This window comes from Elephantulus edwardii, unplaced genomic scaffold, assembly GCF_000299155.1.
Source record: "Elephantulus edwardii isolate Elephantulus edwardi_28Jun2011 unplaced genomic scaffold, EleEdw1.0 scaffold00055, whole genome shotgun sequence".
Classification (NCBI taxonomy): domain Eukaryota; kingdom Metazoa; phylum Chordata; class Mammalia; order Macroscelidea; family Macroscelididae; genus Elephantulus; species Elephantulus edwardii.
The window spans coordinates 9,164,429-9,187,700 of NW_006399805.1; the positions used below are offsets into that span (position 1 = coordinate 9,164,429).

At 49.4% G+C, this 23,272-nt stretch overlaps 1 protein-coding gene across 1 annotated transcript in view; it reads right to left on the bottom strand.

The window, feature by feature from the left end:
• KIAA1549 (KIAA1549 ortholog) overlaps positions 1–16,898 on the bottom strand; it is a 72,152-nt gene extending 55,254 nt beyond the window's left edge. Inside the window, exons 1-4 of the mRNA XM_006887215.1 lie at positions 16,889–16,898; positions 12,089–14,746; positions 6,630–6,718; positions 3,500–3,677 (exon numbers count right to left, since the gene is read on the bottom strand). Of these exons, the coding sequence (XP_006887277.1) occupies positions 3,500–3,677; positions 6,630–6,718; positions 12,089–14,746; positions 16,889–16,898 (2,935 nt within the window). The remainder of the gene's footprint in view (positions 1–3,499; positions 3,678–6,629; positions 6,719–12,088; positions 14,747–16,888) is intronic.
• Positions 16,899–23,272: the final 6,374 nt, after the last annotated feature.

Here is a 23,272-nt window from a genome sequence, read left to right on the forward strand (position 1 = left end):
GAATCCACCAGATGCTCTGCCGGGGAAGGAGGGACAATCTCCTCCTGTACCAGTCAGATCTGATTTGACGGTACATGCACACAAAAATAATAAAAAAAATAAAATTTAATTAAAAAAAAAAAAGAACTTCCAACCTTTCTGGCTAACCAGAATTAGCAAATCACTGCCTTGCAGCCAGTAATCATCCCTGAGTGCACAGAGCATGCACAGATGGAATATTCTGGAACGAAGAGGCAAGCTGGGATTGCCGAGCATCATTTGTTACCATGGGAAAGCCAGACCTCCTATCTCCTGATAAAGGACCCAGAACCACCCACGAAGTGTCCTTGCAAACCCTGCTAATCAAGCCCTTGATCAGGGCTGTTCAGCAGAGCTTCCTGCAATGAAAAAGTGTTTGGAGTTCACCAGTGTTCCATGGGGGGGTCGTTCATTAGTCACAGGGTGACTGAGCCCTTGAAGTGTGGCCAGTGTGACTGCAGGACCGAACTTTAAAGAGTCCTGCGTGGCTGGTGGGAACCTCACTGGACAGTCCAGCTCAGGCTCCAGGAAGACGTTACAGAGCAAAGACAAACAGGTCAGCAGCACCGCAGGAAGTGATCAGCCACGTCCAGACTGTCTTCGTGTTATTAGGTGCCATCGAGTCAACTATGACTCACAGTGACCCCATAAGCCCTGCCGTGTCCTGGACCGTCCTCATCATCTCTGATATTCTCAATCCACCTTGTCGAGGGTCTTCCTCTCTTTCACTGGCCCTCAGTGTTTCCTAAAATATAAGCATGATTGACGTCTTCTTCCAAGGACTGACCCCTCCTGACCATATACCCAAACTATGTGAGACAAGTTTCCCCATTCTTGTCTGTAAGGAGCACTTTGATTTCATTTTGAGACATACTTGTTTGTTCTTTTAGCAGTCCATGGAATACCTATAAATTAATGCCATTCAGAAAGAAAGTAGGAGGATTGTTCTAGAATGTGAGACACTTGGCAACAGAACGATGAAAGATGATACATGCAAACGAACTTAATTATTCCTGATTGTTGTTGTTGTTAGGTGCCGCTGAGAGGGCTCTGGCTCTACGTACGAAAGACTCACACTTCGCCCGCTCCTGCGCCTTCCTTCCTCCCCATCCCTGACGTGTGTCAGCCCACTGCTGCAGTAACAGTGTTACTCCCTCTCATCGAGGGTCTTTCTTTCTTAAACTGACCCTCATTTAAATAAGACAACCAACGAAATTAGAGGAGATGAAAGAATTGTTATCAATTCCACAAGATGTAAAAACATCATGCAAATTTAAACAGTTTAAAAAAGACACAAAGCTATGTCAGTGGGGGAAGCATTCTTAAAGATTTCCAGGTGAAATGTCTTGCTCTCCAGGATTCGTCTTAAACAATCCTTGTCCTCACTCTCCAGCCAGCTCAGTGTGATGGGCATCTCCCGGGACAACTGGCACAAGCGCCGCAGACCAGGGGTAGAGAAAACTGCCCCCCAAGAAGCAGAGTGCAAGCTGGGGCACCCGGCTGCCAGCACTAAGTCTGGGCCCTGCCGTATACGGGTTGTGTGAGAGGAGGCAACAAGAGGTATCGGCCCTAAGACTGGAAATGGGAACTTCTCCAGGGCTCTGCAAAACAAAGATTACTAATGTTGTCTACAGTGCCTCCAAGAGTGAGCTGGCCTGAACCAAGACCCGAGTGAAGAACACCACCATGCTCACTGACAGCCCACCGTACTGCCTGTGCTACGAGTCCCACGTGCACGGCCCCTGGGTCGCAAGAAGGCGGCCAAGCTGATTCCTGAGGAAGATGATATTTCAAACAAAAGGTGATCAAAGAAAATTCAGAAGGAAAAAAAAAACAAAGGAAAAAGAAGGCCAAACTCTTCTAGAAAAGTGGTTCCAGCAGGGCGGGAGGGCTGTGGGAGGGAGGGCTGTGCAGGGGAGGGCTGTGCAGGGGAGGGCTGTGTGTGGAAGGCTATGTATGAGAGGGCAGGGAGCTGGAACTCTGTCAGAGGAAAATCAAGACACAGCAGGCAAATAATCTCCCCCTCCCACTTTAACACATGGATTAAAGGTGTTTATTCTAAAAAATAATGATAATAATAATAATGATACACAACAGTCCTTGTCATTGTTAGGTATTATCAAGTTGACTGACTCCTAACAAACCTCCCCACCCCCACCCATGACACATTCTAACTTCCTTAAATGAGCTTATGGAGGATTGTTGTTGTTGTGAGGTGCCGTCGAGTCGTAGACGACTCACAGTGACCCTATGAACGAAAGGCCTTGAGCACTGTTCGTGCACAGAGTTTCCAGAGGCAAGGCATTTCAGAAATGGATGCCGCTCCTGCTTCCAGGCTTTGTGGAGGATAGGTGAAATAAAACTGACAAGAAGTTGATAATTTTTAAAGTTTAGTGACAACTATATGTGGACTTAATATACTTTTCTATCTACTTTCTTATATGTTTTAAAATACCCATAGTAAAAATGGAAATTATATTAAAAGATAATTGTTAATATTGGAGGTGATGATAATATGCTGCCGATAGCTATTACGCCTGTGTATAAACATACGTAGGGAGCGCTGGTAGCCTAGTGGGGAGGAGCTGAGCTGCCACCAAAGCCACGTAACCCACCAGCTGCTCTAGGGAGAAAGATGGGCAATCTCCTCCCATGTGATTTTCTGCCTCTGAAAACCCACTGGAAAGTCAGCTATGAGCGGGTTCTCACTTGATAGTATGCAACAACAGCAACATAAACACACACATACACACTTGTGTATGCATGCATGTGTGGTTGCTGTTAGGTGCCACTGATTGGAGCAATTATGAACAACAGATCTGAGCTCTGTCCATCCTGTGCCATCCTCACCATCTCTGACACACTGGAGCCCACTGCTGCAGTCACTGCGTCAGACCATCTCGATGGAGGGTCTTCCTCTCTTTGGCTTAGCCCCCCCCCTGCCCCCAGAAACATGTCCAAAGTATGAGAGATGAAGGTTTGGCATCCTTGTTGGAGCTGGCTGATGGCAACATGAGTTTATTAAGCTCTCTGTGCATGTCTGTGTACATCTGAGATTGCACACCGCTGCAAAGCTTTTTAAAGTGAAAGGGAAGCACAACTCGGAGATCTTGTAGGCTCAGTTCCAAATCACTATAGTAAAGTGAATATCGAAATAGAGCAGGTCACATGCATCTTTTCGTTTCCAGTGCATGTCAAAGCAGTACTCGCAGCACATAATGAAACATGCAACAGTGAGTGGAAAGTCTGAAACATTGCAACAATGGCCAGAACGTGCCACAGAGACACTGAGTGAACACACAGAGCTGGAAAGTGGCACCGACAGGCGTGCACGACACAGGATTGCCACAAGTTAAAACAAAACACACAAGATGTGGTACCTGTGAAACACAGTAAAATGAGCACTGCCTGGAACAGTTTTCAATCTATGAAATATAAAACACGATTCTATTTACCCGTCAAAGCAGCCCCTTTTTCTCACCTGTCTGGACTTGGAACCTGGCATCGGGCAGCGAGAAGGATGGTCGCAGGGACAGGATTAGAGGTGTCTGGTCACGCACCAGCTTGCTCCCAACAAGCACGTTTATCACCGATATCGCAGTGTACACAAACGGGCTGGACGTCACCAGGAAAGTGAAGTCGGGGAAGATCTCATAGACCTGAGACACAAAGAGAACAAGGGAAATGCTACCGTTAATTGCAAGGGGGCTGTAAATCAAACCACACAGATGTTGTGTTGATAAAAGAAATCAGAAACTGGTGGTCATGTGAAATGAAGGGAGCAGTGTTTCTTCACATTGTACCTTCGGATTGCAGTGTTGGAGAAGAGACTGAATGCCCCAGGTGCAGACAAAACAGCAAACAAGTCTGTCTTGGGAACACACAGCAAGAGCCTCCGCTCCTTAGAAACAGGATGGTGAAACTTCAGCTCACAGACTTTGTGCGTGTTGTCACGAGGGGTCAGTCCTTGGGAAAGGACATCATGCTGGGGAAGGTGGAGGGTCAGAGAAAGAGGAAGATGTCCAATGAAACAGACTGACAGGATGAGGCTTAGCAGGACAGAGATGGTGAGGACATCACGAGAGCAGACACGGTTTTGTTCCTGTGCATGGTACACAGCGATAAGAGCTGCACTGCAATCCCAAAGGCACAGAGTTCAAACCCACCAGGTGCTCCACTGGGAAGGATGAGCAACCTCCTCTCATGCAATTTACTGCCGCTGAAAACCTGCTGGAGGGTCAGCTAGGAGTTGGTTCAGACTCAACAGCCCACCACACATCTCCCTGGGACAGGCCCTTTCCCACCTTCTTAGTTACCCACAGAGGCTCTCCTCGGGGACATCATAGCATAGAATGTGACTTTCCTGAGCTCATCCAGGTACAAGGAGAAGTAGCATAATGTCACTATACAAGACCCAGAAATTGAATATACAGAAAAATACCATATTTTTGGCAAATAACAGGACAGACTATTTACTAAGCTGACAGAGATGGGAGAACCCTCAAGCCTACAGACCTTGGACACCCTTCAAGCCTGAACTCACCCCTGTAGTTCAATGGTCAGCAAAACAACAGACCAACCTATAAGCCAACAACACCTTAGAAGAGCACAGTCCTGAGAACAATCAAAAGGACCTGTCATCACAGATCAAAAGGAAAGCCAGTGCCTGGGGGCAAAAGTCCGCAGGCAGGAAGGTGTAGGCAAGAGGGACAAACGGGGCCTTTCTATGAAGGTGGCACCGAAAGTGAAGAAGGAAGCCCCTGCCCCTCCCAAAACTGAAGCCAAAGCAAAGGCATTAAAGACCAAGAAGGCGTCCTGAAGGGCGTCCACAGCCAAAAAAAAAAAAAAGAATATCCGCACGTTATCCACCTTCTGGTGACCTAAGACGCTGAGACTCCGACGGCAGCCCAAATACCCCCGGAAGAGGCTCCCAGGAGAAACAAGCTTGACCACTATGCCATCATCAAGTTTCCCCTGACCACTGAGTCGGCCATGAAGAAGGCAGGAGATAACAACACACTTGTGTTCACTGTGGATGTCAAGGCCAACAAGCACCAAATTAAACAAGTTGTACAGATGCTCTGTGACATTGATGTGGCCAAGGTCAACACTTTGATCAGGCCTGATGGAGAGAAGAAGGCCTATGTTCAAACTACTCCTGACTATGATGCTTTGGATGTTGCCAACAAAATTGGGATCATCTAAACTGAGTCCAGCTGGCTAATTCTAAATACAAATTTTTCTCAAAAAAAAAACAACCCATAAATAACCAGCACATGCAGGTGGAAGGCAGGGTGCCATGATAGCGTGGGAACCATGGAGGGCAGGGCACCGTGACGGTGTGGGAACCATGGAGGGCTGGGTGCCATGATGGCTTGGGAACCATGGAGGGCTGGGCGCTGCGACAGTGTGGAAACCGTGGAGGGCAGGGCGCCATGACAGCGTGGGAACCATGGAAGGCAGGGCGCCGTGACGACGTGGGAACTGTGGAGGGCTGGGCGCTGTGACGGCATGGGAACCACGGAGGACAGGACACCCTCACGGTGTGGGAACCATGGAGGACAGGGTGCCCTCACGGTATGGGAACCATGGAAGGCAGGGCACTGTGACGGCGTGGGAACCATGGAGGGCAGGGTGCCCTCACGGTGTGGGAACCATGGAGGGCAGGGCGCCGTGACGGCGTGGGAACCGTGGAGGACAGGGTGCCCTCACGGCGTGGGAACCATGGAAGGCAGGATGCTGTGACGGCGTGGGAACCATGGAGGGCAGAGTGCCCTCACAGCGTGGGAACCGTGGAGGACAGGGTGCCCTTACGGCGTGGGAACCATGGAAGGCAGGGCGCCGTGACGGCGTGGGAACCGTGGAAGGCAGGGTGCCCTCACGGCGTGGGAACCATGGAAGGCAGGGCGCCGTGATGGCGTTGGAACTGTGGAGGGCAGGGCCCCATGACAGTGTGGGAACTGTGGAGGGGAGGACGCCATCACGGCATGGGAACTGCATCAGTGTACGAATTGTTGTCAAAAAATGAATGTGCTCTGTAGACTTTCACCCAATTCAACATAAAAAGTTCGGGGAGAAGTGTCCACATAATTAACACTGGGAAATGACATAATCTGGTAATAAACAGTCTTGGCATACCCCATGTGCATCATTTGCATGAAAAGTATGACACTCGCTCTGAAACATAATGGAACCTCTAATCCTTTCATGTAACCCAGACCAAACAGCCACTTGTCCTCCCACTCACTCTCTCACTAATTAGAAAAACAAACCAAGCCCACACCGCTGCAGCGGCGCCGTCTTGGAATCAAGGCGACCCCCTCCTCACATGTGACTAAGCACAGCAGCTCATGGGGCTTCTTGGTTGACGTCTTCATGGAAGTAAACCACCAAGACTTTCTTCCATGGTGCCACAAGGCAGGACTGAACCAGCAACTTTTGGGTGAGTGACCAGCCTCATTGAGGCACTACTAGGAGACAGAATCTGACCTCAGAGGGTCAGGAAAGGCTGCTCTGAGGAGGCTGAGCAGGGGTTCACCAGGAGAATGGAGAAGCTCGATCAGCCACACTGGTGAGCCTGTACCCGACCCTGCCCTCCATCAGGGACTCACCTTCAGCTCCACAGCCCGGTTGAAGTGGACACGCAGCACCTCCTTGATGGACATGATGATGTACTCCTGCACAGCTCTGCGGGCCAGCACTGCGGTTCAAGCCAAGGACAAGAACATTAGTTTCATCAGGAAGGACGCAGTCCTGGCAGAGGCTCACTGGGCAGTGTGTGCCAGCGGCGCCCACGGCTGCTTTTGGAAACAAAACCCAGATGGAAATCAAGCACTGTAGGTCTAAGTGCTGCTAACAACTTCCACGGAGGTGGAGATCTTGAAGTTAGGGGGGAAACTGCTCCCAGCATCTCAGGGTGCAGCTGGGACAGACGAGCTGGGGCCCACCAGGGCTAAGGTTCTTTGTCCACTTGATCCGAGTAAATGCCAATCCTTCTCTTAGGGAGAGATTGAGATTGCCCTTTTAGGGATTGCACTCTGTCTCTCCCCCCCCAAAAAGGCCTGTTCACTCTGCCTCTGTACCTGCAAACACAATCCCGTTTGGAAATAGGTCTTTGAAAGGTATCAGTTAGGGTAACATGAGGTCAGAGTGGAGCTGGGTGGGTCCTAATCCCATGTGAGTGATGTCCTTATAAAAGAGGAGGAGGGACACAGGGACAGGGAGATAGAAGCAAGGTATCAGGTGACACTGAAGCTGCCTAACAAGGGACGCCTGGAGCCACCAGGAGCCAGGAGAGAGACAGGAGCCTTGGAGGGACCAACTTCCTGCCCTCTGCTGCCCGCCTCCAGGGCTCTGAGACTGTGTTCTCTTAAACCATTCAGCTGTGGCCTTTTGTTCCTGCAGCCCTGGGTAACCAACACAGGCACTCATGGCTAATGGGAGGCTTTAAAACTCTGAGTAAGAACATCAAGGAGTTTGTGCAGTTTTCAACAAAACAGCACTCATGTTATTTCCATAACGTTCCAGTATATTAAAAGACCTTGAGATGTTACCCAACCAAACCAGATCCTGACCACCATCAATGAACACTTGAAAGGAATCACAGAAGATTTTCAGTAGAGTGACACAAAATGTGGGGGGAACTCAAAACACTTGTTAAAATTTGGGAGGGACTGGAGAATATTATGCGGAGTGAACTAACTCAGTCCCATAAGACAAATACTGTATAAGACCATTAGTGTAGAACGAGTATGAGGATCCAAGGGGGGAGAGCAGAGGGATGAGGATTGGGTGGGGGGGTTAATCATAGAGTCACACAATTTGATGGGTGCAGGGAGGGGTGGATAAAGGAAATAGGAAAGATCCGGTGTGAAAAACAATGTATACAAACTCTAAGTAAACCAGTATAAAAGAAAAATTTTGTTTATTAAAAAAGAAGGTCCAGGTTAACTATTCTGAAAGAAACTGGTGGAAAGGCCTCGTCTACAGCCTTTAGACACCCTTAAATGTGGAACAAAACTCACCCTTCTGGCTCCACTTTCAGCTAAACAGTAGACAAGTCTGTAAGGTGAACAGTCACACAGGGAAACACTTACACCCTAGAATAACCAATCATGTACGGTCAGAAGAGCAGTACTTGTCCAAGGAGAATGCCCAGAAGGCACGAAGGGGCAGGGAGGATGGATTAGCAGAAATAAGAATCCCCGCCAGGAAGTGGGAAGTGTCATCACATCACGGAGATAGTTACAAAACAAGATGTAGATGAACCTTGAATGAAAAACCAAGTTCCTCTGAAATTCTCCCTCAAATAATTTTTCTAAATTGATTAGAAAAATAATAAACTACTTCACATTCTCTATAAAAGGTCTTCAACCCTAGGCATTTTGGCGCTTGCTCAAAAAGCTGAACATGGGTGGAGAGGGTGGGCAGGGAGAAGAGTGCAACAATGAATGACTGAAAAACCTAAGTCTCTGTAAATTTTCATTAAAATTAATAACAAAAAAAACCCTGAACATAGAAATTCTATATGACCCAGCTATTCCACTACTTGGAATATACCCTGAGAATATGAGAACTAAGGCACAAACTGAGATTTGTACACCAACATTCATAGCAGCATTATTCACCATCGCAAGAACATGGAAACAGCCCAAATCTCCAACCACAAACAAATGGATTGAGAAAGTATGGTACATTCACACAATGGAATACTATGCAGCATACAGGAGGAATAACTTTGGATCCTAGGGCGGGACTGGAGAACATTATGCCGGGTGAACTCAGTCCCACAAGGATAAATATTGTATAAGACCATTATTGTAGAATGAGTATAAGGATCCAGGAGGGGTGGGAGAGGCTGGAAGCAGAGGGATGTGGATGTGCAGGGGGAAGAGGGAATTAATCATTGGACTGTACAATTTGTTGGGGAGTGTGATGGGGGAAATTGAAAGAATTTGTTTGAATTTGTATTAGAATTTTGTAAATAAACTAGTAGAAAGAATAAAATAAAATAAATTTTAAAAAAAGGTCTTCCAGCCTCACTTTTCAGAGCAGTAAAAAGATCCTACCATTAACCATCAGATGAAAAAGATCGTGACAATTCCTCTGTATTGATGTAGGTAACAAAATATTCCTCATAAAAGAATCTTATTGATATTAAACTTTCTTCGCATCTAAAAAGTTCTACTAAAAATTTGCACTGAGATAAAAGGCTCCTTTCCTAGGTGTCAAAGCCTGTCTCCACACTCCACTTTTTCACCGTTTTGTATGCTTTCCTCGTGTACAAACATCTCGGAAAGCAGAACCAGAAAATGTTACGGCTTTGTGTTCCATTTTTCTTTTTAAGTTTTAAAATTAGTAACAGAGGCATTCTGCCCTCTTTCAACTTGTAAATGACCAAAAATGCAAGCAGGTAACTTAGCAAATGGGGGATCTATGAAGACTGGAGACCAAGTCTATTCTTCCTTTTGGAACTCTGCTTCAGCCATTGTTCCTGCAACCACCAAGGGTTCTCAGAGCATGACCTGTCCCCACTGGAGGCAGAGCTCCTCGAAGGCTGGGACCAAGTCTTCATTCACCCACAGTTTGCTAGCGTTTCCAGAAGCTCCTGACACACGCTAAGTATGTGCGCGCCATGCTTGACTGCACTGCACTCCACTGCACCTTGCAGACGCTGACGGCGGATGACAACCCGGTGTGGAACAAGTCTGCAGGCGCCATGTTTCCAACAGCACAAGCTCACTTCTTGTCTCTCGATCACATTTTAGTCATTCTTACCGTATTCCAAACATCTTCCTCATGCTTTTCCCCACTTAACAGGGAATTAACTTTTACAAGTATGAAGAAACCAAAATTCACTTTATGGCCTTTGGGGGTGATATAGAACTAAACCTGCAGTGTCTATGGGATGTATCCGTCCTGGCTGTCACAAGGTGTCACCGACCACAGAAGTCATGTCCCGTGAAGGCAAAGTGGAGACCCTGGACCAGTGGGCCTGTCAGCAGAAGTTACCCTTCAAGTGAGTCCTGTATCTGCTCACGAGCGCGCGAACCACGGATGATCAGAGCTGAGGCCACCCGCACAACTGTAAGAAAACTGCCCCGTGATCGGCTGGTAACTCGGGCTGCAGACCTAGCAGAGGGCAAGGTCTGAACCAAGTTCAGGTATGATTTGGTCAGTCTGGGTCTTTCTCCCCTCAGGGTGTTGTGGTGTACCACCTAGTCAGAACCGAACCAGAGCTGACCCTCCGGCAGGTTTGCAAAGGCAGCCAATCGCACAAGAGGAGACTGCCCAGCTCTCTCCCATAGGGTAGGTAGCTGGTGGATTTGAACCACATACCTTTGTGCTGGCAGGGCAATTGCTTACCACTAAGCCACCAGAGCTCCCTGTCTAGGGGATTTACAGGACTATATAAAGGCAAAGTTCTCCTCTTTCAGGGAAAAGAAAGACCAGCAAAAGAAGAAGAAATTGCTCTAGGTGCCCGTATACAGCGTCCATCTCGTCAAAGGGGTGAAATGTGAAAGTCTGCTTTAATGATGCCATCTGTGTGCCCAGTGGGTTATAAACACAGGTGCCACCAAGACCTTTCTGGGTGGATTTTAATCTTTTATTCATTCTTGCTGGTTCTCTTATTAATCAGTAGTGGTTTTATGTGTGCTTCTTGCATGCCAGGCCCTGGGGCAGGAAGGCTACCAGCACGTAATACCATCAAATCTTTACGATACCCCAGTGACACAGACATCACTATCATCTTTATCTAATAAGTGAGGAGACTGAGCTCGCAGGGGTGACATTACAGACCATATAACCCAGAAGAGTGGGCAAGGATTGAAGGCTCCCACCCAGGGATTTTCTGACCCCCATCTGCTATGCTAATGCCTCCTAAGCATTTCATGTAGTGGAGGGTGGAGGGAGGGGATTGCTATGTTCTCAACTCCTCTTCATGGAGACCCTACAGGTGTCGGAGTAGAACTGGGCTCCATGGGTGCGGTGTTAAGGGTTTACACAAGCTCCCTTCCTCACTCTGCCACATGGAAGGACAGGAATATGTGACGTGTGTGCTAGCTTATCCACGAGGGACTGGCTAGTCTCATCAAGCCACAAGCAGAGTAGCTAGTGTCCCCATTAAATTGAGTGGATTCAGCAGCACAATTAGAAAAATCTTTCCCACCAGAAAAAGAAGAAGCAAGAGAATGCAACTCATCCTTGAGGACCAGAGACTCTTGTACCAGCCAGACGAGGTCCTAGGGGAGCAACAGACACAACAGCCACAGCAGACGCCGGAGACCTGACGTGAGACAGAGTGGGCTTCGGGACGGCTACGCCACGGAATCGAGCTAGGAGCCTTTGCCCAAGTTTGTAGGAGGACTGGGGAGGGGAGCGCCAGGACTGTCAGGACTAAGAGCTCTGGTGGCCTAGTAGCAACAAGCTGCGTTGCAACTCTGAAGGCACAAGGTTCGAGGCCACCAGCTGCTCCACAAGAGAAGGATGGGCAGTCTCCTCCCATGCTATTAACTCTCTGCAGGGTCAGCTATGGGTCGGTTCCGACTCTACAGTCCACAACAAGAAGCAAGGAGCTTTGTAGCGTGGGTCTAAAGCCGTGAGGCTCAAGGCTGAGGCACCCGCAAGGACGTTTCAGAAGCCATCTTGACTATTTTGCTAGTAACGTGGATTATAACCTTTTGATTCCGAATGGTCTGTGAGCAAGCTCACTGGATTCAGGAACCAGTAAAGCTGTAATAGTGGCGCTGAGATGAGTGAAAAGGTACAGCAGCATGGCGGGCGTGTGTGAGCTCATGGGAATTCGTTTTGTGTTGCTGACACCGCTAAAGGGAACAGTGCCCTTTGTAAAGGTGGTGAAGGTCAGGTATTGCCATCCTCATGTGGCCCTTACCCTTTTTACAATGGGGTTTTCAATGACTGACATTTCAGATGCAGAACACCAAGCCACCTCAGGGTGGACTCAAACCTCCAACCTTTCAGTTAGCCTAGTGTACTAACTACTGATATTACCCAGTTTAGCAGGATCACCCCTCCCCCCAGGAGAAGTGACGTAAGCAGGCGGCCTTACCAGCTGTGATGAGATAGGCATCGGGGACGGTGATATCACACACATACGGCGGCTTGCTGGTGACCACGGCTGGTGTGTCGAGTATGGCTCCAGGAGTGGCTGTGGTCCCCGGAGGAGGTGAGGGCTGGGGAGGAGCTGTGGAGGCCTCGTGCAGATCCTCACTTCCATTCTTGCTGCTCTGGCTGGGAGTGGGGTCAACGGTGCCAACAGCAGCCGCACTGGAATTAGACGGGCTGGGTTCAGTGGAGGTGTTGGCTGGTAAATCTGTGGGTACCAAGGATGGGGCCACAGACATTGGCTCTGTGAGGAACGGTGAAGGGGTCACCTCAGAGACAAATGAGGACATGGGTGGCAGGGACACATCCACTATTGAGGAGGTCATGGTGGGGGTGATGGTGGAAGAGGAGGGGAGGACAGACGTGTGGTAATGTGTGGAGGTGATGCCATCGTCAGGAGGCATGGGAGTTGGAAAGAAAGATGACTGCGTGGACGTGAGTGGAGGATGAGACACAGTCAATGATGTTAAGACAGTCCCATCAACTACAAGGTCAAAGGCAGACGCAGAACTGGAAGGTGCCAGTGTAGTGACTGAAAAGTCATGGGAAATGAGCGAGAACTCAAAATGAGAGGTAGTTTCAGAAAAAACTGAGGTAAGATGAGGGCCAGAGTCTGTCAGCAAAATCGATGGTGCTTCAGAGGACGTGGAAGAATCAGCTGGGAAACTGGACAGCGATGGCGGCATTTCAGAGGGTCCAGGTGGAAGAGGCAACGTGCTAGAAAGAAGATCCTCACTTGGCCAGAGCTGGGAAGAGCCAAGGTGCGTGGAATTAGGGGGAGACGGAGAAGGCCACCAGCTGACAGAGGCAGACGACGTGAAGGACTCCGCCAGTACAGACGAGGCCTGAGAAGTGGGTGTCCACCGTCCACTGGGCACAGAGGACGTGGACGCCAGAACTCGTGAGGACGGAGACTCCAAGCCGCTGAGCTCCAGCGAAGGCCTTGAGAAGAAGCCAGAGACAAAATCCAAAGTACTTGTGATTTCGTGCTGGGAAAAATGAGATGATTCTTGGTGAGAGAAAAGCCAAGAGTCAACTGAAGGGTCCAGACTCTGGGGCATGGAAGGGCCTGGCTCTGTGGTCTCAAGCCTCAGGGTGCTTACGTCCATCGTGATCGAGGAAGATGAGTGGAGGTGAACGCTGTTGAGGACGGAGGGAAGCATGGACGCCACGCTGGACAGCATGACTTCTGAGGCCACAAGCCAGGGGGGGCTGAAGGCCACAGTGTCCAGCGACGTAGTGACAGAAGGGCTGTCATGCAGCGGAGGAATGAGAGTGGAGACGACACCACGCGTGTCCACCTCTGCTGTTCCGAGGCTCAAGTCTGAGGTCACCACTGGTGGAGAAGAGAGAGAGACCACAGGCCGCAAGGGGAAAAGCGTGTTAAACTCAGGAGGGTTCTCCTCAAACTCAGGGAAGCCTGTCATGTCTACACTGGCTGGTGGGCCGAGGCTGCTCGCTTGCCAGCTGGTCAAGGTCAAGGTCTCCGGACCGTCACCTGAGCCCATGTCTTTCTCCAAGAGACTCGAGGACAGAGGCCACTGAGGCAACGGGTCACAGGATGAGACCCAGGCCTGCACTTCAGAGAGTGGTGTGGGGCTCAGGATGGGCACCTCGGCCACTTGACTGGGGACCCCCGAGGTATCGGGCAATGCAGACATGGCACTGGAAGTGTCAGCAAGAAACAGGTGACGGGAAACATCAGCCGATAAAGTAGAAAACGGTTCAAACGCCAAAGGGGCTGAAAACCAAGTGTCATTTGTGTGGCTGCGGGAAGTGAAGGCTGTGTCAGGGAGGTGGGTGGCCAGGTACATCCACGGGTAAATGGTGCCCACGAGGCCATAGCTGGACGTGGGGGTCACCTCCACATAGCTGTCATCCTTACTTGCTTCTAGAACCTGCTCGGGGAGCTGGGTGGCCTCCACCGAGGGAAGAAATGGCTGCCGAGTAAGGCCATGGACCATTGTCTCAGGCACTGAAGACAGGACACTGAAGGCTGGGGTCACCCCAGCCTCCCCATCTGAAGCCACCATCTCAGGCACAGTCCCACTGGACCAGAGCCCAACGCTGTGGGTGGGATAGAGCACCAAGTTCCCGCTCAGGGTCGGAGCCAAGCCCTTGGAGGTGGCGAGGGCTGATGGAGTCGGGCTGGAATGGCCAGCCTGGGGGTCAGCGTCTGTGGGGGCTGGCTGTGTGCTGGGGTACCAAGCAGATGCCACCTTTTGGACATGAAGAGAACTGAGGGGTATGGATGGGGTCAGCACAGCTCCTGGGATGTCTGTGGGCAGTCCTCGTGGGCTGGCTGTGACATCCTCTGCGGGAGGGAGGGCCTGCGTTGTGGTCCAGGGGGCGTCTGGCAGAAAGTTGTCCATCTCGTCATCTTCTGGGACCACCTCCTTGTTCCTCAGTGACACGTAGTTCCCCATGAGGATGCTGGGGGCCGTTTGTCCTTGGTCAAAAAAGGTGGTGTGAGAAGCGGGGAGGAGCGGTGAGCTGCTTTCTGTTAAGGCCACGTGTGTGGTGCTGGGCAGGGGGCTGCCCTCCAGCGGGGGCTCCGAGCGCTGTGACGAGGGCGTGGGGGCATCCAGGGAGGCCTCGTCCACTGAGGAGACAGAGGGGCTAGTCACACACAGAGAAGACACTGAACCTCTACTCACCCACCACAACCACTAGCTGAACCCACATTCCCCAATTCAACATAGCACCCGCTCATCCACCCAGCACCCACATTCCCTGATGCCACATAACAACCTCTAGCCACCCAGCACCCACGTTCCCTGATTCCGTGTAACATCATCCACCTAGCACCCACATTCCTTGATGCCACGTAACATCACCTTGTGCACCCAGCACCCATGTTCCCTGATTCCACATAACATCCTCCATCCATCCAGCACCCACATTCCCTGATTCAACATAACATCCTCCACCCACCCAGCACCCACGTTCCCTGGTTCTGCATAGCATCCTCCATCCACCCAGCACGCACCGCACCCACATTCCCGGTTAGAGACGGGGACAGCCTGAGTGGAAGCCAGAGCTGCCAGACCACCATCTGGACAGCACTGTGGACAGTCCTTCATTCGTGCTTCAGCTGTTCAGTGTGTGTGTGTGGATGTGTGTGTGGTGTGGATGCAGGGCGGTGGGGGTGGAGGAAGTGTCTGTGGTATGTACAGGTGGAGTGTGTGGTGTGCTGGGATGTGGTATTTGTGGTATGGATGTGTGTGGCATGTGTATGTGTGTGGTGTGTATGTACGCTGGCTTTGGTAGGTGTATATTGTGTGTACAACTGTGTTGCGTGTATGTGTATTTGCATTATGGTATATGTGTATATATGGTGCAGTATTTGTGTTTTTATGAGGAGTGTGTGGTGTGCATAGGTGGTGGTGGTATGTACACACACACACACACACACACACAAATATGTACATATTTCTGTTTGATTTTCCAGCACCTCACACTCACGTCCGCAGAACCATCCGTGGAGTATGTGTGGTCTGTGATTGACACGCATGTGTATGGGGGGGTGTGTACACACAGCTATAGATTTATCTATGACTTTTCTGATGATTCGTATTCACGCCTACAGAACCCTGTGTTACATGAATGTGTATCTGTGGGGTCTGCAGGGGGCAGTGTGTGTGCATATATTGACATACATGTTGTTTTGTACCATCACGTCAGAACTGACTCATAGCTAAGCCTCCAGTGGGTTTTCAGAGACAGTAAATCACATGGATGGAGACTGCCCATCTTTCTCCCACTGAGCAGCTGGTGGATTTGAACCACCTACCTTTTGGTTGGTAGCACAGGTCCTTTTCCTCCAAGCCACGAGAGCTCCCTGTTGACATATGTATCGCTACATGTATTCCTGTCTGGCTCTGTGAGGATGCACACTCACTCTCACAGAACCACATGTGGGGGTTTGCATGTGTGTTCTACGTATGTCTGTGTGTGTGAGGATGTTGACGTAGATGTTTCTCTCTGACTTCCTGACGTCACATGCTCAAGCCCACGAACTGGAATCCTGGAGGAGAAGGAGACCTCAGGAGCGTCCAGTCCATGATTTTGTGCACCACAGGACGAATAGGGGTCAGCACACCAATGACAAGACCACACGCTGGTAAGAGGTGAAGCTGAGCCTCACACGTGCACCCCTCGACTCTGGAGCAAGCCCCCCTATGCTCTCCCTTCCCAGTGACGGGAACACACACAGTGCCTCTGATGGCAGCACGCACCCCAGCCCCCCAGTCTCCAGACCAGGGTTAGGCTATGCCCTGTCGGCCCAGGCTAATTCCACGTCTGGCCTTCACCTCTCCTGGCCCCTCCTCAACTCTGCTCCGGCCATGGTGCCACCTTCATATGGGAGTCTCACTCTTTGCCCATCACACTCTGAGTTTGCATCAAACTGAACGTAATACTGACGACAGGATACCGATGGTGAGTGTGATGGGCTGTCACTTTTCCTTAGTAAACGTTGTGGCTGTCGTTGGGGACCATCAAGCCGAGGTCAGCAGAGTCACTGCACAGAGTTTCCCCAGCCGTCACCATCAAGGACGCTGCCTTCCAGATCCTTCTCCCTGAGAAATGCTGGCAGGGTTCTACCCACCAACCCTCACTGGACTGATCAAGTTCAGTGGGCACAAGTTTAAGCAACGCGCCACCAGAGTTCCTTATAAGCAACAGAAAGAAAAGAGGAAAAAAAGGAGGCAACCCCCCTGCTAGCATGTAGACCCTAACTCACCCTCGACCATGTTTCCCAGGCTGTAAATCGTAACTTACTGGAAGAGACAGCCTCCTTTTCCTCCATCAGAACTGTGGGTGGATTGGAACCACCAACCTTCAGTTACTAGTTAGACACATACACACTATACCACCAGAGGTCCTCGTACCAAAGCCAGGCCCTCAGCCATCAAGGCGGTCATGACTCTTAGCGACCCTCCGTCACGTTTCTGAGGCGGTAAATCTTAACAGGAAGACACTGCCCATCCTTCTCTCATTTGCCACCACGGCTCCTTTAAAATAAAGGCTAAAACATCTTACACTTCAGAAGTGGTACAATCAAACTATCCAGGATTTAAAGCAGCTCTGATGGCAGAGTTTCTAATGTGTTGGACTCTTAACCCAAATGTCAGCAGTTCAAATCCACCAGTTGCTCCGAGGGTAAGATGAGCAGTTGGCTGCTGTGAAGATTTACAAGCCTGGAGACCTGACGGGGAATCCCTGTGAGGCAGAGCTGGTTCTCGGCAAGCAGGTTTGGGGTTTTAACATTTAGAAAGTTTTCCTAAGGACAGATTATACTTAGTGTCTGTTTGAAAATTCTGCAAAGATAAAATTCGTTTTGCAATCTAAGCTCTGAAGAAGGAGCCAGATCTCTCTCTAAATGAATCAGGGACAATCTGTAAGCAAACCGGAAGCCTGTGAGAGATAAAACACAGAGAAGCCTTGCCGAGTGACTAATTCATGACCCCAAGTATCTGATGTGAATTAGAAGCAAATCCACCCAGCCTTCTGAGGACAGGATGCCAAGGAAGGCACGGCAGTCGGGGGAGGAAAATGCTCCCCACTAGGACAGCCAGTGCCAGGGCTGCCCCCTGAGAAACACAGGGGCAGCGGGCAGAGAAGCTTTTTCCTACCTCTTTGCTGCCAGCCCCAGCAAAGGCAGCTGGAAAGCCCAAGGGAATTTTGTATTCTATTCAGGAAGCGTTGGGAAAGCCGGGCATGCCTCTCTCTCAGCATAAAGGCATCATGGACTCTGATTTCAGGCCCTGGAGATCAATTTCCAAGCTCTAAAGCGTTGGTTCAGCAAAGAGTGAAAGGTTCTCTCTAGGGAGAAAGGACAGGGCCTGGCACGGTTCCAGCCTGTCTCAAACACTCTCCTGTGTGTGCAGACATCATTGCACAGGCCTTGGGGGCCCTGACCCCCAGCTCCCCAGAGGACTCGCCACTCAGCGTTTCTGTCCACAATGAGTGGTCCTCACTCGAGCCCTGGACACACATACTGGAATGCCTGTTGTGTCTTCCCGCCTCCATCTTTCGGCATCTCCTTGCACCATGGTGGTTTGCAAAGACTGTGATGCTGCAAGCTACACCATCCGTATGTCAAACACCAGCCGGGTTACCCAGGTGGGACACGTTTCAGCAGGCCTTCAGATTAAGAGAGACTAGGAAGAAAGGCCTGGCAATCTACTTCCAAAATAGAGCCAATGAAAACCCTATGGATCAGAACAGACTACTGACATTTGTGTCTTTAAGAGTTAAAACTGACTAGACCATACAGGCAGCAGTTAACAACCTCCACCGTGTCTTGACCTACCCAGGTTCTAAACAAAAAAAAGTTTGCTAACTTTTTAAAACCCCAAGTTCACTGCCTTTGGGTCAAGTTCAGTTCATACGGGCTCTCCACCAGCTTTCCAAAGCTGTACATATTTATGAGAGGAAAATGCCCATCTTTCTCCCAAAATGTGGCTAATGAATTTGAGCCGATGACCTTTTAGATAGTAGCCCGCCCGGTTACACGCCACTAGGGCTCCCTGGCCGGTTCTGGCTGCACAGAAGTTAGCACAGCAGGAACCACACCCACCCGGTCATTTCAGACTCAGAGCCCCAGAACCATGAGAGAAGGTGTGTCCATTGTCCCAAGCACTCTGTCGTCGATGGCACTGTCCAGGACACCTATAAGCTACCGAAAGGCCTGCGAGGCCTCTGGTCTACCTGGGGACTGTTTACGGCAGCAGCCTGGGCTCTGGGAAACGGCCTCCTGTGAAGCTGGGCCCTGAGCCCTGGGGGCTCTCTGTCAGACTGAACTGTCATCCATGCTGCTTTGCTAAACTGGCTTTTCAAAATACGATGCGTCATCTTCTCCAGTCCCTGTGGGTGTCAAGTTAACTGCAGAACAAGAGGCCCTGGTACATCTAAGCGCTCAGAACAAAAGTCTGCAAATAACGAAACCACTCCCGAGTCAGCAAGTCTGAGTCGTCCATCCTCTTCCAGTTCTCAGGCGCCACCAGGGATTTTAGTACAAGATTAAAATCATCCAGAGCTGCCACAAAGCTGCAAACGGTTAAGCACTCACCTACTAGCTGACAGGATGGTGGTTCAAAACCCACAGAGAGGCACCGCGGCAGACAGGCCCGGTGATGGCTTCTGAAAGACAAAGTACTAGAGTGCAGGTCTGTTCTGCCCACACGGGTGGGCGTGGGGCACCAGGAATCAAGTGAACGAAAGCTGAGGACAGCAGCCAGCACCGCTCATCCTCCCCCTCTCCTGCTCTCCAACTTTCCTCTTTGGTTTGGAAAACAGTGCCCAGCTGTACGCCACTGTCTCCTCCAGGTACCCGTTTACTTATAATCAAACATCACAAGAATAAAAAACACAATTTAAAAAAAAATACATATCAGTTCTACAACCAGGAGAAGATAAAATATATGAATGGGACCTTCTAAGAATCAAATCCCTATGCACATCCAAAAACTTCAACAGGGTAAAAAGGGGAAGCCACAAATTGGGAAAAAGTATTTGGTAATGACATGTCAGATAAGGGACTTATATCTAGAATTTATAAAATACTTGAGCACAAGATAAATAATCCAATTGAAAAATGGGTTCAGGATATAAACAGACACTTCACCAAAGAAGACATCCAGATGACCACAAGCACATGAAGAAATGTTCAAAATCCATAGCTCTAAGAGAGATGCAAATCAAAACAACTATGAGATATCATCTCACCCCAGTCAGAATAGCAAAATTTAACAGACAGCAAACAACAAATGCTGGCAAGGTTGTGGAGAAACTGGAACCCTTATTCACTGTTGGTGGGAGAGTAAAGTGGTACAACCACTATGAAAGGTGGTATGGCGCTTTCTCAAAAAGTTGCAAATATAAATACCATTTGACCCAGCAATTCCAATACTGGGAATATATCCTAAAGAGATCATAACCAACATCCAAGCAGATATATGCACACCCATGTTTATTGCAGCTTTGTTCACAATAGCAAGGAGTTGGAAACAACCCAAGGGCCCATCAACAAATGAATGGACAGAGAAACTGTGTTATATTCACACAATGGAATACTACGCTGCATTGAAAAACAAGGAACTCATGCAATATTATTCAAAATGGGTGACCCTGGAGGACATTATGCTGAGTGAAATATCTTAGTCAAAAAAGGACAAATACTACATGGTGCCACTGTGGTAGAATGGGACTGACATCAGGATTGGGGTAAGACTGAGAAAAACTGGATAAATTATGTATAATGTATTGAAACAGATGAGGAAGAGAACAATTTAAAAGCAATATATGATAGGGTATTATGGTAAAAGCAACATATGATAGGGTATTATGGTTATCACAAGAGTTCAGAATTAAGTTTGCATATTGATGGAAAGGGAATTGATGCCTTTGAGCTGTGGTGCTGGAGAAGAGTGTTGAATATACCATGGACTGCTAGGAGAACGAACAGGTTTGTCCTGGAGAAGGTGAAGCCATAATGCTCTCCTTGGAGTCAAGGATTCTGAAGCTTCGTCTGACATACTTTGGGCATGTTGCAAGGAGGGACTGGTCCTTGGAGAGGGACATCATGTTTGGGAGAGTGGAGGGGCGGTGAAGGAGAGGAAGACCTTCGATGAGATGAATCGATTCTGTGACTGAAGCGGTGGGAATAAGTGCGTTTGAGATAGCTAGGTTGGCACAGGATAGATAGAACAGCGTTTAGAGCTCTTGTACATAGGGTCGCTATGAGTCGCAAACGATTCGATGGCACATAACAACAACAACAACAGTGGAGTGTACTCGAGGCAGTGTGGGTGTGGGGTGTGCGGGGGTACTGTATACCAATGAAAGAATTTTTCTTTTACTTTTCAAAGAGAGGAGCAAACTGGGGCAGGGAGGGCTGGGCAGGAAGAAAAGTGCAACAATGAATGAATGGAAATCCAAAATCTCTGTAAATGTTCATTGAAATTAATAAAATTTAAAAAAAAATTTTTTAAAATGCATATCGGGTATAAAACCACTACCATCAAGTCTATTCTAACCCTTAGCAGCCCCGTAGGACAGAGTAGACCTGACCCACAGGGCTTCCAAGGATGTGCACCTTTATAGAAGCCGACAGCCTCGCTTTTCGCCCACTGGTGGGTTCAAACCGCCAACCATTAGGACAGCAGCCCAGTGTTCAATCCACAGCTTCACGATGGATACAGATGATAACACAAAGAGCAACACACACTCACCACCCCTGTGAGGAGAAGAACATTACACTCTCCCTGTAATATTACACTCTCCCTGGAGTCCCTGGCCATTGACGGAGGTAGACACTCGCTTGGATGCAGCCCGTCCCAGGCCCTGACTTTTCTTTAGTCTTTGCTGTTGTTCGGTTCTGTGGAGTCACTTCCTGCTGGCAAAGGCTCCATATGGAACAGAAGGAAATCCTGCCAGTCCCGTGCCATCCTCACAATCCCTGGGCGCCCAAAGTCACAGTCGATCCACCTCGTCCTCTCTTTGACTGACCTTCTGTCCTACCAAGCAGGGACAGGCCCTGCTTTCTTTCTTTTCACCCTGGGCTATGGTAGATGGATTCTTTACTGTGGCTTTTTCTCGCCATCACTGTCTATTAACTTTGCAAAGCTGGGCAGCTCTTCTAGATGTTGTCCAGAGCCCTCAACTCACAGCAATGCCATGAACAACAGATCAGAGTCGGCCCGTTTCTGCACCAGCCTGTGCTTCCGCTGGACAAATGTGAAAACAAAAACAGGAAACCCTAGGGAACTCTGGACTGTAAATAACAGGCTGGATGCTTCACTAAATAGGGAATAAGATGTGCAGGACGCTAAAAAGGAGACAGACGGTCATTTTGCCATGCTGTCACCTACACTGAGTGGTCCCAGAAGTGGAAAAAAGGGATCTTACTATTATCAAGAAAGAACCAGAGAGAGCAGCGTGTCCGTGGACTTGAGATCTCGGAGACACCAGAAATGAGAGCGAATCACAGCCCTGAGAAGACGGCATGGGTGGCAACAGAGAAGCAGAGACCAGTGTGGACAGAGCGAGGGCCTCAGAGATGTGGGCTCAGGGACCCAGGAAGAAGCTGGGGAGCCAGGTCTGTGGTTCCCAGAGTCAACCCAGGAGCCAGAGCAGGGCTGCTACAGCAGTGTCTGCCCCACCAGACTGCACGCTCTCTTCAGCCGACCAGGCAGAACCAGCCGTCGCCGATGCCAGCTCAGTCACGGACATGATGAGCTAGTCAAGGAGGAAGAGGATTATGAAGTGATGCAGGACCCTGAGTTCCTCCGAGTATCTCGGAGAACTCTCCAGGTGTGGATGCCAATAATGAGGCCGTTCAAAATGCCCTGGGCTCACTGGCCTCACAGGCCACCAGGTAAGGCAGGAAGGACAAGGAAAAAGAGGACTAGAGGTGAGTCTAGAAGGAGAGGACAGCTGATCCCGGAGCTCACAGGACTACACAGGATGGAGTGGGGTAGGGCTGGACATGCTGTATCTAACTTGTTGTTGTTGTTGTTGTTGTTGTTGATTGCCTTCAAGTGAGCACAACTCACAGTGACCCCATGAGCAAAAGGCCTGAAGCCCCTCTACAACTATCATCATTTATCAACGTTCACAGAGTTTCCAGAGGCACAGTATTTAAGAAGTGGATGCCACTCCTGCTTCCAATATATCTGACTAAATAAAACTTAGCAACTTTAAAAACAAAAGACTCTTCTCCAGCACAACTCAAAGCCATCGATCCTTCTTCTGTCTTCCTTAGTCACTGTCCAGCTCTTTGATGCATAGCAAATAATTGTGAAGATCATGGCCTGGATCAGGTGCACCTTAGTCTCCAGATTGACAAAATTGCTCTTTTGTACTTTGGAGAGGCCCCTGACAGCAGATTTCCCTAATGTGATTCATCTTTTGATTTTCTAACTCCTGGTGCCAAGAGTGGTGATTGTGGAGCCAAGCAAGCTGAAATTGTTAACAATCTCAATCTCATCTCCATCTCTCATGGTGCTGCCAATTGGCCCAGCGCAAAACCTACACTTGGACCAGGAAGCAGTAGAGCTAGGAATCCCTGCATGGTTCAAAATCAGGAAAGGAGTGCACGAAGGATGTGTCCCATCTCTGTACC